Below are 19,804 nucleotides of genomic sequence, written 5' to 3'. Positions count from 1 at the left end.
ATGAAGAAAAACTAAATAATGACTATTGTAACGCTTGGCGTAAAGCAAGTCAAATTTGTCGTTTTCTCATTCGAACTATTCGTTTGGTAAACTTGCATAGTGTGGTTATAGCAGATATAGGGGCGCAAAGTGAATCCAGAAGTGCCTTTCACCCTGTTACCACTTGATGAACTAATGATACAATTTTGGAAACATTATTTTAAGGTAAAAAATGTTCCATAGTGTTGCTTTAAGACAAAACAGACTGTGTTTATGAGGATATTTTGACAATCATTTTGTGTATATGTGTCTGTTCAACGCATTCTCATCCTAGGGCGTAGTATACTGACGCTTTTGACATTTCGTCTACATCCAACGCACATGGCACCCTTTAGCGTCAATATGAGACGCAGATAGCTTTGTTCGGTTATGGGTAGGTTTAGGTCTGGGGTAGGGTTAGGGTTAGACCGCTAGGAGGCGCCTTCTGGCCCATATCTATCGGCGTCTCATATTGATGCTAAAGGGTGCCATGTGCGTTGGATGTAGACGAAATGTCAAAAGCGTCAGTATATGACGCCTTGGGATGAGAACGGGCTGGTCTGTTCGATCATAAGGAGATGTGAAAGAGAACTCAATTTGCGCTTTTGCCAAACTGTTCTCTTGAATGCTTAAAATCACATTAAAATGCAAACATGGGAATAGGTAAACACGGTTCTAAAATGGAACCGGTTCTTGATACCCAACCCTACACTTGGGCAGAAAATTAAGAAGAGGACAGGTGAGAAAAAAAAAAAAAAGAAGGAATGCAGAAGAAAATAAATTACATTTACACATCAGTTTGCTATGTCAGTAATAGGGCTGGCCCTGCCTTCACTTGTTAAATCATGCGGGGATCAAGTTATGGCAGTGCGCTGTAATAAACAGCTGTGTCCATATGTTGGCTTTCGCTTGTATACAGCTGAGAGTGAAAAGGGCTGAATATCTATTACCTTCTCAAATATAAGCAATATACAGGCAAACAGAGTGCTGGTTTAACACTCACCCAAAACAATTAGAGCCCTTGATAAACATGGCAAGGAGAGTCGGGTAAATTATAGAGCGCGAGAGATCAAGTCAAACATGTTTGCTCAGAGTACATCCCACCTGTATTTAAACTAGATCTAAAGAAATATGGAGATGCAAGCTGTCAGTCAAAAGTAGGCAGACTCATGAATGTCTTAAAAATTGTTTTTATTCACCAAATTACTCAACATATATACATGCAGCCTTTACTAACAAGAAACGATGGCTCCCAAACGTGTCCAACTATAACAACGCAGGTTAACAAGTTGGAAAAGATAAAGCTATGTGATGTTAGTACAAAGACAGGAAAAAGCTATTTAGTACAAAGGCAGCATTAGGAAACAATGCCATAGATATTAAATCAGACATTGTTAATGATCAAATGATTCGCACTACATATTTATAAAGTGACTTTTATAGTTCCAACTTATATGGCTGTGCATACTACCGTACATTAATGTGAATTAAAGCAGCATATGCAGGCTATATTATGGTGGAGGAATTCATTATTGTAGTTATTAATATTAATAAACGTACAGATTTAATACTTATGTCTTAACATATTGTTGTAGATAATACTGTGAACATGACAGTACATAATGGGAAAGATAATAAGCAAACTTATACTGCTTTAATGTCACCTGTGGTGATCAATCTACACGCTCTCTCTCTCTGCAAGATTGTAACTGTATTGAGCAGGATATGAATCATGAAAAAAATGATTTACTCTCACAGGGGGTAATGATATATTATCATGTAATGATACCCCTTATCATGTATAATTGGGGGATCTTGGCCATCTATTTTCTTTTTGACAGAAAGGGCAGTGGCTCATTTCTTTGGTGTAAAATTTCTTTTGATGTAAAACGCACACACACACACACACACACACACACACACACACACACACACACACACACACACACACAGTAGATATTATTAACTTGAATACTGCATCAGCAGCTGTTAAAATGGAAAAAATAAGTTTTGCTAATATTCCCATTAAGCTATGAAATCATTAGTTTCTGCATTTTAAATGTTTAAAAGCTTTTTTCTTGGTTATACAAACACTAAGGGAACATTCCATTATAATACAAACTTTAAGGGAAAGTTACTTTTGAATGTTCTCTGAACATTGTAAAACAAGTATTTGTAACATTTAAGAAACGTTAGACAAAAGTCCAACTAAATCGTTTCAGAAAAAAACATTCTACAAGCCATGTATAAATAATGATTTGTGCGAACATTATTAAAAAGCAGATTAACATTGGACGAACATGCTATTAACATTACTGGAAGAACGTTTGTTCATAACTTTGAGAAAACCTTGCCAGAACAACATGAGAAATGTTCCCTGTTTGCTGGGATACCCCCCCTCATATTCACTGGCAGACATAGAGTAGAATCTCAAAGATTTGTTCTTCATTTCACAATATTTTTATTAAATTTGTTTCAAAATGTTTGTTGTTGTTGTTGTTTAATATGGTCTTAGACTTTGGACTTCACTGTATGTATTTTTATTTTTTTTTCTTAGATTGAAAAGGCTAGATGTTAATAGCAGCCTGGCTGACCTTGGAGTTACTGGTTCGATTTAAGGCTCGGCAGATGAAATCTCCTGCTTCCATCACCTTCAACAGGTCCACCCCCTGCATCAGAAACACAAACAGGCTCAGCTGAGCTGGTGTAGACACCAGGGGGCGCAACAGCAAAAGAAACTGGAAGTCAGAGTTTAGTGTTGCTGAGATGCTATCTGTGAGAGGATTAAAAAGAGGAGGCAGTTAAAGGGTGTGGATAAAACATGTGTGAGAAACTGTAGAACATAATTACTGCCACCAGAATATCAGGTATATCAGGACTGTTATCCACAATTTTACCTAATAATGCCCTCCGGACACCCTTTCACACACCCATGCGTATATTCTATGACAAAAACAATTTTCCACATTTTGTTCAAATGTTCTTGAGACAACAGGGAAAACTGAGTAATGGAAAAACTGGGAGTGTAGTCGAAGTGTATGTATAAACATATAGTGTGGTCTCAGAAAGTATGTGGATACAAAAGCCAAGCATAGAAATGTGTGCATGTCTTTGCATGATGTAACAAAACATCAGGCCAAGTGTTATTTATTTTAAAAAGCAAAATGTCTCACAATTATACAATAGACATGCTTCCCAAAATGATGCCAAAAAGTATCAGGACACTTTCTAATTGTAGAAATGTGTAGAACTTGAATTAACATGAACTCCACCTGTGGTTTCTCTGCTTGCACACATCCACTAATGTTATGCATCCGCCTTACTCATACATCCACAAAGAAAATTCACCGTTACAAAAATAGCTCAGAAAAGTGAAAATGAAAAAAGCTTGTGGAAACCATTTGTTTGATTCCAGTTTGATGCCAGCATTTGATTGATACCAGTTGTTTGGGTTATTCTGCATCTAATGACATTCAGACATTTTTTGGCCATATACTTTATTGAAAATGGGCTTTCAATAAAACTATCTGTCTAGAGAAAACAGAGAAAAAAGGCTGTTGTCTTCCCTTTTGCCAAATCAGTACCCATAATGCACTGGGCATGTTGCCGTCCAAGGCCACTCCCACCAGTCTGCTATAGATACGCTCATAGATATCATATATAAACGCTAGATGTCTTATGGCGCAGTCACTTCCGGCATCATCGTTCGGCCATCTTGTCACAGTGCTCTGTGCATTAAGGTGAATGATCAGCACGCACACAAATCCTCTTATCTCGCTGAAATCTTGACGGATTTACAAACGGTTTGGTTTCTTACAAACGTTATTAACGTGGCTATAATTCCGAATGCTTGAACATGTATGTTATAATTCTTCATATGTATGCAGTGTATGTATGCAGTGTCATAACTACATCTCTGACGTTTATAACAAACCAAACCGTTTGAAAATCGGTAGAAAAATGAGCAAGTTATGGTTATTTAAAAGTACATGCACCATTGAAGTACTGAGCGAGTACACTGTGGCAAGATGGCCGCCACGTGCGGACGTCGACCTCCATTGGCCAGCAGTGCGCACGAGACATCTAGCCTTTATATATGATATCTATGGATACGCTTACCAGAGTCAAACACCGCCTTGATTTAGTAGGAAATACTTCTTAGCAAACTTTTAGTCAAATGGTGTTGACTAGTATTGTTCCCAGTGCAAGAATTCAAAGAGTAAATGTTTAGCGGGAGTGAGTTCATTTCAGTTTCAGTGAAGGATCCAGCGGATAAAAGCGGCAAAGAATTGTAAATACGGAGAGAAAGCCCCGAAAACCTCAGAATTAAACAATTTAAATGATAATTGCAACTTTATATTTCACAATTCTTACATTGTAACTTGCAATTTCTTTTTTCGAAAAAAAGTCAGAATTGAGAGATATAAAGTCGCAATTAACTTTTTTTTATTTTTTTATTCTGTGATGGAAACAAGATCCCATAGTTTTAGGCCAAACGGAGGGGAAAACGTTCCGTCAGTTCCGCCAATCAAAACGCATCGCGTGCAGGTCAGAAAGCAGTTGCCATAATGCTGTTTAAGGAGTAGACAAAGTACAATACAATCTTCAATGATAAACCTACTCTTATAATAGCTGTTCTGTTAATAACCCTCTGCTGATCCGACTCTTCTTGTGCTGGGATACAAACATGCAAGTTTCACGAAAGACATGGAGCTGTCAGCCCAGAACATATACTACATGTACATATAGAACATATACTACCTACATTGTAACAATACAAAGCAGGTTGAACACTGGCGACAGGACACTTCAAGTGTCTAAACGTTCTGTTGTTTATTAATGTAACATTCTTGATGATCAATATAGAAAACCAAGACTTACGGTTTCAATTCCAAGACCATGTAGCATATATAAAACATCCTCTGTAGAAACATTGCCAGACGCTCCCTTGGCATACGGGCATCCTCCGAGGCCGGCAACCGAGGAGTCGACCACAGAAACCCCCATCTGCCAAACGCAAATGAAGAAGGCCAGTTAAAACCAACCTATACGAGACCCAGGGGTGTAAGACCTGAGAACAATAGTGTCCATTATCTCAAGGTATTTGCGTGTTACTCAGTTTCCTGCAGATTGGCATATATCGAACATCTGGTACATTATAGAGCACCTGTACCTTCTATTGGACTGCATTTTTCTTGGAAGTCCCATTTAACCAGGCATTACTTGAACCAGGATATGATGCTATGGTAATTCTACCCTGGGTATTAATCACATATTAAAGAAAACATGAGAGTGAATGAGGAGATTTATTTTAATGTAATAAATGTGTTCTTTCAGGGTCGAATGTGAGCACAAAATGGGAAATAACAATCGTAAATGACCTCTGTTGGGACAGCACTCCCTTTTCCAAAACCAGATTTTGCTAATGTGAAAGATACTTGGTTTTGGCAAACGGGAGATCCGTTTGAACCCAAGGCGAAATAATAATTCAATGTTAATCACGCAGAGGCACTATGGTTTAACCTCGAGTACAATGCCTCAGTCTTCAGTGGTCCTGAATAAATACAGCTCATACATATGAAAAAATAATCACCTGTAAATGTGTCTACTGTCTCCGTGAACTTGCACAGCGGCAGGTTGGATTGCACAATGTTCATAATCAGAGTAATTGTGGATTTTCAACGGGGTGTGGAAAAAAGGCATTTTTTACAGTGGACCACAAGTGTCTGGCCTCCATATGAGAATTAATGATGCGTTTTGGGCCGGTTTTGCACGTCTGCGCTTTTGTTGGAGCGCTTAACCAAACACCCAGAAGATGTTGCTAAGCAGAGGATTAGACTTAGGCCTACTACTAAACTCCAGTGAACGACTCCCTCAGTTTAGGAAACATGAGTTGAAGTCCTCCTTAAAAGAACCGAACTGGGCTCAGATCACATTTGGGTTCACTTGAGTTGTGACCGGGTCTCAGTCCATTGTCTTTTACACTTTCACTGATGTAGCTTGTATTAGTACTATACTACTATTACATTGAATACTTGAGTACAATTAGGGTTGTTCAATTTTTGGACTAAGGCAATGGCAAACTAAAAACTTACATACTCCACTAACGTCACTTTTTTTGTAGTCTTTGTAGTTTTGTGTTGGGATATTCCAACAATCTGAATTCAGCGATATTTGCCAGGTGTTTTCTGAGTGCTGTATGTTTTCCAGTGATCCTGAAGACATTGATTATCTCTTCAGGTGTTTGATTAGGATTGGAGATAAACTTGCAGGATAGCGGCCCTCCATAACCGATGTATTTTAGTCATGTTAAACTAGTTATGTCACTGACTATTAATGTCTTCATTCACACAACATTGACAAGCTGGTCAAAGCTATTAGTGCTGAATGCATTTCTGTGTGTTTTTGATAATAATGAATATCTTCTTAGAAATAAAATAAGCGAGTGATCTCTTTCTCTGTATGCCATCAAACCTGTAACAGGTTTAATTATTTAATTTATTTTGCCTCTACCTACATTTTTGTAAATATTACATTTATAGCAGATTCCACCTGAAATAAACACTAGTGGCAGTAAAACTTTTTGGTAACACTTTATTTTACAGTTACATGTACGTACTATGGTGCATAATTACATGCAACTGGCCCAAACCCCAACCCTATAGTGAGTATGTGTTGTTAATTGCTATTACTAAGTAATTAAAATTATAATTACACTCTAACATAGACACCTTAAAAAATACACCTTTTTACACAAATTATGATTGCAAGGTCAGATTAAAGATTAAAAAAATATATTTATTTTCGCACAGTTTGTTGCACAATACTGTGTTACACTTTTACCATAGTGCATGAGTTGTAAACGAATCCATTTTATGGATCACATGACCAGCTCCATTTGTATGCTTTTCTAACATGGTAAACTTGCTCTCTAGCTCACCTGGTACAGCACTGAAATGCTAAAGTTACGATAAAAGAGCTCAAAGACTTGTAGAATCAAACTAAAATGGCATGGTTGCTTCAGCATATGTGTTTTATCTCACATTTAACTCTATTGGTTAGGTTTAGGGTAGAGTTTAGTGTAGGCAAAACCCAACACAAATGTTCTAAGAAGTTATGAAAACATTTTTGTTTTGTTTTTTATGTTATCATTTTGCAAACATTATCGGAACTTTACTTTTGAATGTTCTCTGAACACTCTGAAACAAGTAGCGACATAAAATAAAACAATTAAATAAAAATGTTACGCCCAACTAAAACATTTCAGAAAAAAGTTCCATGAACAATGTATAGATAATTGGTAGCACTTTATTTTACAGTCCTGTTCCCCATGTACATACTGTGCACTTATTATAGTAATTGCAATAACTACTAACCCTGAACCTATCCCTAAACCTAACCTTAACCCATGCAGTTACCTTGTATTACCCAGTACTTTCTTAGTTAAGTACACTGTAAGTACACATAAGTGCATGTACTGTAAAATAAAGTGCAATTTTTGTGCTTATGTTTTGAGAACATTATCAAAGACCAGATCATCTTTTTAAAGAACATTCTGTTAATGTTAATTTGAGAACGTTTATTCATAACTTTGAGAGAAACTTGCCAGAACATCAGGGAAGTTCTGAGACCGTTCCCTGTGAGCTTGGACAATATTTCTAAGCGTGACAGAGCATTAACCTTTTAGTGTCACTCACCGCTTCTAGCTTTTAGCACCACTGACTGGACATCTCACTTTGAAAATGTTGTAAAACATGCAATAAGCAACATAATATCATCGTGCAGAAATGTCATCACATACATGTTTTCCCAATGAGCCTGGGTTGGGAAATGACGTTAACTTAGATCACTTTGTGTTTACAATGCATGTTTTAAAATGAAATGAAGCAAACCATTGACCCGCCGTACAGTAAACAGCACGCCCAGGACAACAAAACAACCTCTTTGTTAGACGCTAAATGCTGTCGAGCAGCAGTTGACAAAAAAACAACAACAGCCCCAAATAATTAAGTTACCGCATGGCTTCAGAAGATTAAGAATATAGAGCGCAAGCCGTATGGATATTTTAGGACACGGCAGGGACATTCTTCTAAAATTCACCTTTTGAGTTCCAAGGGGAAAAAAAGAAAAGTTTGGAACAACATGAAGGTGTGTTAATGACAGAATTTAGATTATGGTCTGATCTACCACTTTAAATCAGCAGACAGCGTATTCCCTGCAGGAGCTCCGACTGGATATTGGCAGGTGTGTAAAATGAGTGTGTGCTGTATGTCGAAGAGCCTTGCAGGCCGTCTGGGTACCCAGAAGAACTTCTGAAAACTACACATTAGAAAGCCAAGCATCTATCTGCCAGCCCCTCTCTTTCTTTTTAGAAGCATTGCAGATTAAGGTATTACAATGTTTTCCATATGTCGTCCTGACTGTCATGAGAATATTAAAGACGTTTTCCAGCTTCCCAGCCAAAGCCAGATGTCGGGAGGAGGGTGGAGGGGTGTATGGGGGTGGAATCCAACAGAGCGGTGAAATTAACGCTCCTATCCTGCTTTTGACCTCGATATAGCATCAGTGGATATCAATAAGAAGTTGTATTCAGGTCCATTCAGACCTTTGGGGCATGGCGAGCTGACCAAGAAAATAATAATATCTGCTTTCCTTTGCTGAACAATGCTCCCTAATTGCTAGCTTTTCTCAGCAACAAGGCCCTATTTCATAGCTGGGCCGTCTGAGTCGCTTGTAATTGTTGTTTTTGTTGGCGAGAGGAAAGGGACTCATGCCGCTTTGCACCGTACTTCAGATTTCCAGACATGGGCTTTTGACTTTTTGCGTCAGGGCAAGATATTCTGCAGGGCAGACGCTTTGTTGCGTAAACACGGAGTGGTAATTTGCTACGTCGCCAGTCCTTTCTGCATCCACCCGCTGTGTGATGGCAGACCAAAACGTACAGGGACTCGCTCCAGATTTGCTGACTGAATACTGTGCAAGGACATGATGTTCAGCAAACAGTGGTCAAACTGCAAATTGAAGCCGTTCAAATAGTTTAGCTTGGCTTAAAAACCAGATGTGGCGCTAAAATCACAGCTCACGCTGTCGGCCCGAGAGCCTTGGTGTCGGAGCTCTCGCAAAGACCCGCGTACGGTTGTGGCGGAGTTGCAGGCGTAGGAGGAAAGCTCGTGAGCTGAAGAAGACGAGGAACTTTGGAGGAAGCCAGAGACGAACAATGCCCACCTCAGTTGACGCGTTCTTGCGAGTATGAATGGGAAGTCTGAAAGGCACGACGCAGAGCGGTCTGTTTTCTGTGAAACGGAGTTAACTCTGACATTTCCACAAGAGATTACGTTTTTGGGAAACCCAGAGTGCCGACAGCTTTCCGATTTGGGACAGAGCTTCCACGCAGTAAATAAAAAAAGCTGTCTCTCTATGAAACCAAGACACAGCTTTTCCCTGGTAACATGTTTCTGAGCGATCTGTATAGCAAGACAAAATAGAAAATAAATGACTTATTTTAAAGTAAAGATGGAAATTATATTTCATAGGGCCCTACGGCATGAATGCCCTCTATGGTTTGGGATCACGGGTCTCAATGCCAAGGTAAAGAACGTACCACCTGAATATATGTGACTCATGTAAACACCTCTATATCAAGTGGATATGCTGGATGACAATAGTTTCTTTGTACGACATGCTTATGCATGAGCTTGCATATATCCACAAAGAGGCCAAAAGTGATGTCCAGAGAGAGTATTCGATTTTAACGACCTTACAAGTTCAATTAAACCAGCAAACTATGAGGAAAATATGGTAAACAGGAGGAAAGAACAAAACTCTAAACTTGGTTACGGTATTGATCTGACAGAATCACAGCTACAGGTTTTATTTGACTATGCAAAAAAGAAAATGCATAGAAAAGCAAAAAAGCTCACAGGAAAAAGCATACATTGACATAATCAGTTATTAATATTTCGTTGGTTCTCTCGTTTTTGCATGTGTTCATCATTTCTTTGTGTGACAATCTAGCCCAAAATGATGTCCGCACAACTTTGCATGTTTCATTGCGTTATTATCACACATAAAACCAATTGACTGCACAACTGCAATATGCTTACAACATTTTTAATAATATTTGAATAATGGATGAAAATGTCGATTTTCCTAGGTCGGACATCACTTTTGGCCATATTGTTGGTGAGTCCAATTCAATCCATTGGTACTGAATAAAATGCATAAAAGAAGAATTCAAATAAACTTGAGTCTGAAAGTAAATTTTCTTTATACCTGTAAAGTGCATTGCTTCAAAGCAGCTTTAGAGAAAAACAATTATTGCTGAATGTCTTCATAAACTATATATTTCAGATGTGTTCATTTTGTTTTGAACTGTCCATAGAAACGTGTCCCCTCACTGACCAAGGCATTATTGTCCTGACATGACCTTTCACTAGAGAGAGTTGACCTGCCCTCAGGCCTGTGGGGAACGAACCAACACTTCAAATTCTAGCCAATGACCTCTTCACCGACCTCTTGCTATAGGACACAACCTCCACAAGCTTTTAGGAGTCTTTGTTTTTACGATAAATAACATTTCCTTCCGAAGTCTCATTTCCAAACTTATTTAAAATGTTATGAAACGAAATTTGAATTGTAATTCCACTATAGTCCACTTTAGTCAGTGGAAATTCTCGATGAGCTCTCATTGCTGTAACGCTCAAGGGGTCATGACATGAAAAAAAAAATCAAATTTGCTTGATCTTTTGACATATAAGAGGTCTTTGTTTGTTCGGAGCATTTTGTTTTGTAATCGAGGCCCAGTGTAATGGAGAGTCACAAAGAAACCTTTGTTGAAAGATGAAGCAGCGACTGTATTGGATCACAAACCGTCAGTAAATGATTTCCTAATGCTTTGTCCGGTTTTATATGGAAAACGTTTTCAAAACACTTACTCACTGCAATAGCAAGTGGGTGTTGTTAAAATAATAGTTTTCCCACTTATATATATTTGTATGTTTGTGCAAAAAAAAAAAAAAAAAAAACTTCATTAACATTTAAAGTGAATCTCAAGGAACATATTAAAATAATAAAAAATCCATGTCATGACCCCTTTAAAAAAAATTACTGTAATACAACTTTTTTCAATTACAAATCAAAACTAATTTTTATTATTTATACTTTTTTAAAATGTTTTATTTAAACGTTATATTAAAAGTTAAATTTTTAGCTAGCGTAAATTTAAAGATATAACAAATACAACCATTTTACTTACAATTTAAATAATATATTATTACATCTTTGCATTACATTATAATTTCTTGAAGAGAGCAGACGTCATAGTATAACCTGGATCTCCAAAGCCGTGAGCAGATACAATTGCATTTAATTAAACAATTTAATAAATACAAAATTTTACACCCAATTTTACATAAATGTAGTGTTATTTGTATTTGAAACAGTTTGTCCATAACAATGCCGGTAATTTGTGTCACTTACAGCATCATATATACTAAATGAGCCAGTCTTTGTAAAAAACGCCCACAAAAATCACAAAAACATTGCATCTTGCATTTTTTTTCTCATCTCTTTTGTTTTGGTGCGAGGAGCGTACTACATATTTTGGAAAAATCCCTTTAGGCATCCTAGTTCTGATAGAAGTTTGCTGAAGGAAAATTGTTCAATGAATATAAAGTTAGAGGACACACAAGTTGCAACAGATGTTTTTTTTTTATGAAACGGTTTGAATTGATTTGCATCGCTCAGTTCACTTACAGCAACAAGGGTCACATTATTGGATTATATGTTGAATTGGTTACATTTTTCAGTTCTCCTTCAACCATTTCTTATGTTGCAGCTGCTACCAGCCAGTTGGCGAGTAACTTTTTTTCACATGCATTTGGCGCTCGGCGAGTGTTAATTTTGGACTCTTCTACTAGATGCTGTTCCCGGAATGTCTGTGTGAAAACCGGGTGCGTTTCCCAATCTGTGGTGCTATGCTTCATTTACTCCGGTCTAGATGACAAAAGGCTGGCTTTCACTCTGATGTACGTCTACAGTTCCCTTTTTGAGATATTTCTGGAGGACATAAAATAAATCATTTTAACATGGAAGATGGACGAAGCATCCTCCCGTGGTTAAGTGTCATGATCTCCTTCATATTAGGTTGAAGGAGAGGGAAAGTACTTTTGTTTGTTTCCCAGCCACAACCACAGGACCTCTGGGACGGCTCAAAGTCTGTGTGCTGACCTTCCACACTTCAGACCATGGCTGTATAAACACAGGTCAATGCTTCATGCTCAGGTCAGACACTTCCTGAGAGAACAGGCACCCTACTGGTTGAGATGTATGTGCGTCTCCACAGGAGTCAAAGCTGTGACGAGTTTGTCAAAACCTCCCCTGTGTTTTCATGCATGTTTTCACAGTAATGGGAGCCGTGCTAATCACTCATCAGAGTCTATTACAAAGATCTCCTAGTGACACTGAGCCTCATAAAACCCATGCAAACAGTAAACGGTATTGAATTTCATTATATAACGTGATGACCTTGGGAAATTGTATTTTGAGTTCTCTGTAATTATTCATTATAATAATATCAACTTTGTCAATGATGTTTCTCATGAAATAGACAACTGAGACATTTTTTAGACGTCAAAGAAGAATGTGTGTGTGTGTGTGTCTGTGTGTGCGTGTGCGTGTGTATGCGTGTGAAAAAGAAATATCTGTAAATCTAAAATTGATATTGGCAAATATTTAGAAGTAAAAATCTAAATAATCATCTGAAATGTTTTTTTGTTTGTTTTTTCTTAAATTTGTTCTTAGAACATTTTTCTAATATTCCCATTAAGTTATGAAAACGTCATTTCTGAATGTTCTCTCAACAATGTTTTAAAACCTTTTTTTCTTGGTTAAACGAACATTCCATTTTATCACTTTGCAAACTTTATGGGAATGTTACTTTTAAATGTTCACTTAACATTCCAAAAACAAGTAGTAACATTCAAAAACGTTAGACTAACGTCCAACTAAAATGTTTCCGAATTTTTTTTTTATATATACTGTATATATATATATATATATTAAACAGTATTAAAGACCAGAAAACATTGACCGAACCTCCTTTAAGCATTACTGGAATAATGTTAGTTCATAACTGTGGCAACATCTCAAAGATGCTTGAAACAAGTCCAAGACGACTGTCATATTAACCAGCGCAACATAAACAAGAGTGCACCTTGAACATCACATCTTAGAAAATACGATAATGACTGAACCCTGATCATTTTCACGGATGGTATGTTCCTGTGCCTAATGATTTATTTAGATTTAGGACCACCTCTTCCTCATAAATTACAGCTTTCCTAAGGTTTCGACTTGATTTATGATAGGAATAGATATATCATGGCATGCTCTGTCAGGAAGGAACACTAGTTCTGGCTTTGACCATCAGTGAAACTGTCAGACTGGTGCAAGTACATCACAAATCTGTCTATCCGGAGCGGTCTGGGCTCACAGTGTTCTAGCCAGAACAGGAGAACTTCACTGCAGTCCATATCATGATTTTTCTCGAAACCCATTAAATAACCAGACCAAACCTATTTGAGCTACTATATGAGGGAGTTCATTTTTTTCACCCTCAATAAGTCCCTGAGAAAAGCCATACAAAGTGCTATAACGTCTTTATCATGAACAAAAGCTGGGGTGACTCTGAGCTGACAGGGTTAGCGAAACTCATTTCTGGCTCAGCTGGTGGCGGAGACGACTGGCGAGCCCTAATGAAAAACTATGATAAAATCTTTCATTTCCACCAAGTTGTGCTAGGGGGTCAGTGGAGGAGGACAAATGACAGGACGTTATTACTTGCTCTTGGGGTGTCTGTGAGATATCGCTTCAATGCTGATTCACCTTCAGGAATTTGAGCCTGTTTCTGTCTCCTCTCATTGTTGTCAAAGTTACTTAACTTGATGTTACAACGGCTGCTGCGGCCTACACAGTTGTACCCCTGTTGGAATATTAAACAGGTCGAAATTTCAATTAGCAATTACTGTTAATTGTTTGTGAAAACAAATGCATAAAGGTTTGGCAAATGAGGGCTTAAAGACCAGAGAGAAGATTCCCAGACAAAGATTATCCTACTCTCAGACCAAATTAGCCTGTAACCTCTATAATACTGTACAAAAATATTGTATCATTGGTTCTTGCTGAAGTTCAAGCGTGCTGCGTAACACTAGAATGAACCTCATTGGTTCTTTGCTGAAGTTCAAGCGTGCTGCGTAACACTAGAATGAACCTCATTGGTTCTTTGCTGAAGCTCAAACATGCTGCGTAACACTAGAATTAACCTCATTGGTTCTTGCTGAAGCTCAAACATGCTGCGTAACACTAGAATTAACCTCATTGGTTCTCGCTGAAGCTCAAACGTGCTTTGTAACACTAGAATTAACCTCATTGGTTCTTTGCTGAAGTTCAAACGTGCTGCGTAACACTAGGATGAACCTCATTGGTTCTTGCTGAAGCTCAAACATGCTTTGTAACACTAGAATGAACCTCATTGGTTCTTTGCTGAAGTTCAAGCGTGCTGCGTAACACTAGAATGAACCTCATTGGTTCTTTGCTGAAGCTCAAACATGCTGCGTAACACTAGAATTAACCTCATTGGTTCTTTGCTGAAGTTCAAACGTGCTGCGTAACACGAAAATGAACCTCATTGGTTCTTGTGGAAGCTCAAACGTGCTGCGTAACACGAGAATGAATCTCATTGGTTCTTGCTGAAGTTCAAACGTGCTGCGTAACACGAGAATGAACCTCATTGGTTCTTGTGGAAGTTCAAACGTGCTGCGTAACACGAGAATGAACCTCATTGGTTCTTGTGGAAGTTCAAACGTGCTGCGTAACACGAGAATGAACCTCATTGGTTCTTGCTGAAGCTCAAACGTGCTGCGTAACACGAGAATGAACCTCATTGATTCTCGCACGCCAGGCAAGCAAGATTGAAATGAAAGCTTTAGCATAAGTTCTGCCGGGAAGACTCAATTACTACGTCACCTACTGCCTTCACTTCTATCCAATCATATTCTTATGCTCACTGTATAAAGCTCGGTACTTACACATGTTTGAGTTCGCAGATACTGAAGCGACGATTACCCCCATCCTCCCCACCACCACCAGGATGGTCCTGTCCATACCTCCCGGGGGGGTCGGCTGCGCCCCTGCCTTTGTCATCAGGCAGGAATTGCAGATCCGATACCCTCGGATTATGCACTACAGACGGTCCCTTCGCCAAATGACTTTGTATATTATCAGCTTGCTGAGCTGTCAATAAATGTACGATTTGTTGAAATAATTCTCCCGAGTCTTTCTGGTAGAACTTCCATTCATCATAACTGATGTGTGCATTGATGAATATGTGAATAAAAGCCTAAATTTAATCTGTTCATCATATAAAGTGACCGTGTCTGTTCAGATGTTTTTTTTTTTTACTAAACCGCTCAATTCATATGGATTAGTTTTACAATCTCTTCATGAACTTTTTGAAGCATCAAAGTGGTAGTTGCGTAGCTGTCAATGGAGGGACAGAAATCTCTCAGTTTTCATTAAAATATCTTCATTTTGTGTTTCAAAGATGAACAAAAGTCTTACGGGTTTGGAGCGACATGAGGGTGAGTAAATGATGACAGAAATTTTTTTGGGGGGTGAACTAACCCTTTAAGCTCTAAGGGGGCATATCTTTATGATCTATGCAGTTATACAATATAGAGAACAAAGACAGAACAGAACAGAGTGCCTTGCAGTGTAGTTAACTACTTTTTCAAAAAGAAGTTTGCCTGTTAAACACTGTCAGTTTTGAGTAGATAGCAAACTACGTCCATAACTGCATTTAACATTAAGAAAAAAAAAAGAAGTTTATTTTATATGATTTTTCTTTTTTAAAGAAAATTAGTTTGAATTCCGTTACCAACCTCCTCTTTTCTACAAAACATTAAAAACAAACAGACAGCCAGAGAGTTAAAGATGAAGTTAATCAAGTGAGGGTTTCGAAGTGCTATGTGAACTTTGTTTTCAGTTGATGGGGTTTCATCGCTCATTTTCATGTCTTTTGAAAAAGGACCCCTGCCATGCCACACAATTCACAGAAAAAAAAGAAAAGTGAAGTAAATTCATGGCCATTTCTGTGCCGCACCGACCTCAGTTAGGATTACACCGTTACAGCTGGAAAGAGACGGATAAACAGACAGGCTAAAAAGGGGTGGGAGCCGGGGATGGAATATACTAGAGCATGGGGTTTTCCTTTTCCCCAGTCTCCCTCTGTTTAGTAGCGAGTGATGAAAGGATAATTTTCCCCTTGCCCTTTAAGCGCAGCATTGTCACAGAGTTCAACGGCCCTAGCGACAGATGAGTTTGAGCCCCCGAGGGCCCCGCTCTAGCCTCCATCTCGTGGGCTTTGTCAAGGGCCAAGCCACTGTCATATGAAACAGACATCTAATAGGTAAGCCTTTGTGTCCACCCCTTCACATCTGCTGACCCGCCCAGCCCCCAAAGAGCACTGGCGTTCTGCGAGGGAAGACAAACTCAGAAAGAGTTCACAAAGGGCCCTGGAGAGCTGATAAAGCCATGCCAGTGTTATTTCTGAATTGCGACCGCGCTCTGTGGTTTAAGGTTCATTAAAATTAAACCACAGGACGGCATTGTCTCATAAAAGCGTATAGTCGACACGTTCAAATACGCCTGGCAGTGTTGTGTAAGCATAATTTGGGTGGTATCTGTTGTTGTTGTTCTGTGCTATTTTAGGTGAAAGTACAAAAAAAGTGTTTAATCGCTGATGGTTTTGGAGGGTATTTTTGTTGTTCTCCATGGAGTGCTGTGTGTGTATGTGAGGTAAGGTGGTGAGAGACTGTGAACTTGTGGTTCAAGTTTCTTTATTACTTCCCAACTAACATGGAACGTTCTCAGAACTTTGGCTAACGTGCTTCCAAGGTTCTCTATGAATAATTATAATAATTAGTCAATTACAGATTATTTTTTTCCTGAAACATTACAGTTTTATTTGTTTCAGAATGTTCAGAGAACGTTCAAAAGTAATGTTCTCATGATGTTTGCCAAATTATAAACGCTCGCATTTTTAAAACATAAAAAAAAACAGTACGATTTGAACGTTCAGAGAACATTCAGAAATAACGTTTTCCTAATTTAATGGGAACATTAGAACTCATTCTTAGAACATACTTCTGTTAGCTGCATATATCCAAATGCATGCCTTGAGATTTCTTTTGAATTTAAGCCTGAAATGATATGCTCTGTCATAGTTATTTTAAATAGTTGTGATTACACGAGAACTGCACGAGTACACAAAGAAATGGCACTAACAAATTCAGTACTCAGAGGGCAACAGAGTTACCTTCAAATGCCTGTGCTATTAAACTGTATGTTTTATTGGGTAAGTAGTTGTAGCATCCCTTGCGGCAACATTAATATTGCAATGTGTACTTGTGTTGCGTTATAAAATGTAGTATTCACCGCTGTCAAACTGACAATTGAAGAAAACAATTTATGCTGCTTCCTTCTATATTGCCCATGGCATGTTGATAATGTGATGTGTGATTGTGTTGCATTATGAATTGTGTTCAAACTGCAACAATGGGTGAAATTGTGCTTGTGTAGCAGGATATGTATGCATTCAAAGTCTGATAAACCCTGATACATATGCTGTTTCATTGTTATAGATGACTATACCGAAGACACCAGATATAATTTTTGATATTTGTTTACTAGTGGGTGCAGGACTCTATAGTTAATTTATGTAAGTGAGGATAGCAAAATAAAGTAAACTGTTATATATATTATATATTATACCCAGAAATTCCTCATACAGTGTCTACCAGTTGGGACCAAATATTATTCAGACACTTTGAGCTGATCATGTTTTGCTGAAGTGTGTTTTCTTTAATTGCTAATGCTCTTTTTACACACAGACTGAACAAAATGAAGCATTGCTTGGTAATTGGTTGAGCTAAACTGGTATTATCTAATGGTGTAGTTAAATTTAACAGCTGACAGATATTCAACACAATTCATGTGTGAGACAGTCTAACAGAAGAATGGCAGAAGAGTGAAATATCACCTGATCTGATAACTCTGAGTTCTTGTCATATTTTATTACTGTATACTATAGCCAATAAACTGTGATAATGTGAGAAATGTTGAAGGTGTCTGAATACATTTTGGTTTGACTGTATTTGATGTTTTTTTTTAATTTTTTTTTACAATATCCCCTTCTCCCAAAACCCTTTGTGCATGTATGAACAAGGTACCTCATGATTGTGAGCACCTCACCTGCAGAGCGATGAGAATGTTGGGCAGCGCTTGACCGTAAGTGTCGTGGCAGTGCACCGCCAGTGCGTCGACGGGCACCTCTGTCAACACATCGCTCAGCATCTTGGCCATGGAGCCCGCGGTTCCTACGCCAATGGTGTCCCCCAGGGATACCTCATAACAGCCCAGCTCAAACAACCGCTTTGCCACCTGGGCCGGAACAGAGGAAAGCCATGAAAACACTATCCCCTCTGGAAATATAAACAAGATGAAGGCCTGCACACAGAGAGCTCATTCTGAGCGGTAGAAAAGCACTGCCGTGTTTCAAGCGTCATGCAGGCTTTTTAGCAAACATCGTAATAAGGGCCTTGTGGGACTATGAAAATTGTGGGAAGAAAAAAATATGCAGAGAGCTCAACACCCAGTGAGATTTATCACATACTGGAAGTCCCATTTAATTTCGCTTCGGGCTGAAATACACTGAACAGCTCTATTCGGACCGAACGATGCAACGTCAATACCTTTGTGACTTGTGACGGTTTTACTTGTCCCTCATACGGACAGCCGAGAGCACAGGAAACGTACCTGGAAAGAAGAGAAAGCGCTGTGAGAGGTGAAGTTCAGCAGTTGTAGGATATATGGCTTCGTGCTCTTGTGCTTTGACAGTTCAAACAGTCATGCAACATAGGGGAAATAACGCCAAGTGCTGCTTCACTGCAACCACAAGTAGAACAGCCCACAGCGGCCAGAACTGCTCTTACAACGGATTACATCTATCACGGAATAAAACAAAATGTTCAGGAGCAGGCTAAACATATGGTCGGTGCCAAACGGTTGTGACAAATAGTACCAATAGTGTTGACAGTAGGTGTGAGAAATTGTGGAGAGCAACGTACAAGCTATATGTGCTTTCCATATGTGACGGAAACATGTTCTGCTAGAAACAGTGAACAAATAAGTGAAAAGTTGAAAATGTTTCTCTTGGGCTTGTGGTCGTCACACGATACTTCTGTGTGCTACCAGGATTTCCGTGAAGTCTCTTCTTGAACATTAGGCGTTGAGTCACATTTGCCAGAATGAGTTCGTCAGACTGAAGTGACTGCTCTCCGTCGTTTTTGTTTTTTATTCCGTAAAAAGCAGAGACTAAAAACTCTGCACACATCTGGACTTGTACTTGTAACTGATACAAAGCACCACACTGCATGCACATCTGGAACTTGAATTATTTACTCATTAATTCTGGAATAATTTCATGCTGCTCTGGTGCCCCATCTCAAAACCTCAGAGGAGAACAGTCCAAAAATATAAGTACAACAATAAAATAAACCGCTGGTTAAACCAAAGGAACTTGCTTATATAACGAATGGCTCCTGAAAATGTCTCTACTCCAGTAGTCATTCAGCACAGAGACAATCACCTGTATCAAGTGTCTTACTCAGTGTCATTATATTTTAGCTTGATTTATGAAGCATTCAGTTACTAATAGGAATTATGATTT

At 38.6% G+C, this 19,804-nt stretch overlaps 1 protein-coding gene across 3 annotated transcripts in view; it reads right to left on the bottom strand.

Moving 5' to 3' along the window:
• Positions 1-2,471: 2,471 nt before the first annotated feature.
• Positions 2,472-19,804, bottom strand: part of hmgcll1 (3-hydroxymethyl-3-methylglutaryl-CoA lyase like 1) — a 29,151-nt gene continuing 11,818 nt past the window's right edge. For 2 of the 3 annotated variants that reach the window (XM_084391571.1, XM_084391573.1), the window contains 4 exons: positions 18,828-18,891; positions 18,328-18,516; positions 4,900-5,025; positions 2,472-2,687 (listed from right to left, as the gene is read on the bottom strand). In XM_084391571.1, coding sequence (XP_084247697.1) covers positions 2,586-2,687; positions 4,900-5,025; positions 18,328-18,516; positions 18,828-18,891 — 481 coding nt within the window. In that variant the 3' untranslated portion in view covers positions 2,472-2,585. Of the gene's footprint in view, positions 2,792-4,899; positions 5,026-18,327; positions 18,517-18,827; positions 18,892-19,804 lie in introns of all 3 variants that reach the window. The other variant, XM_084391572.1, reaches the window with a different exon arrangement.

Source organism: Rutilus rutilus (genome assembly GCF_951802725.1).
Source record: "Rutilus rutilus genome assembly, chromosome: 20".
In the NCBI taxonomy this organism is placed as follows: domain Eukaryota; kingdom Metazoa; phylum Chordata; class Actinopteri; order Cypriniformes; family Leuciscidae; genus Rutilus; species Rutilus rutilus.
The sequence above is the reverse complement of the archived record's forward strand: the minus strand, read 5'-3'. Positions and strand labels throughout refer to the sequence as shown.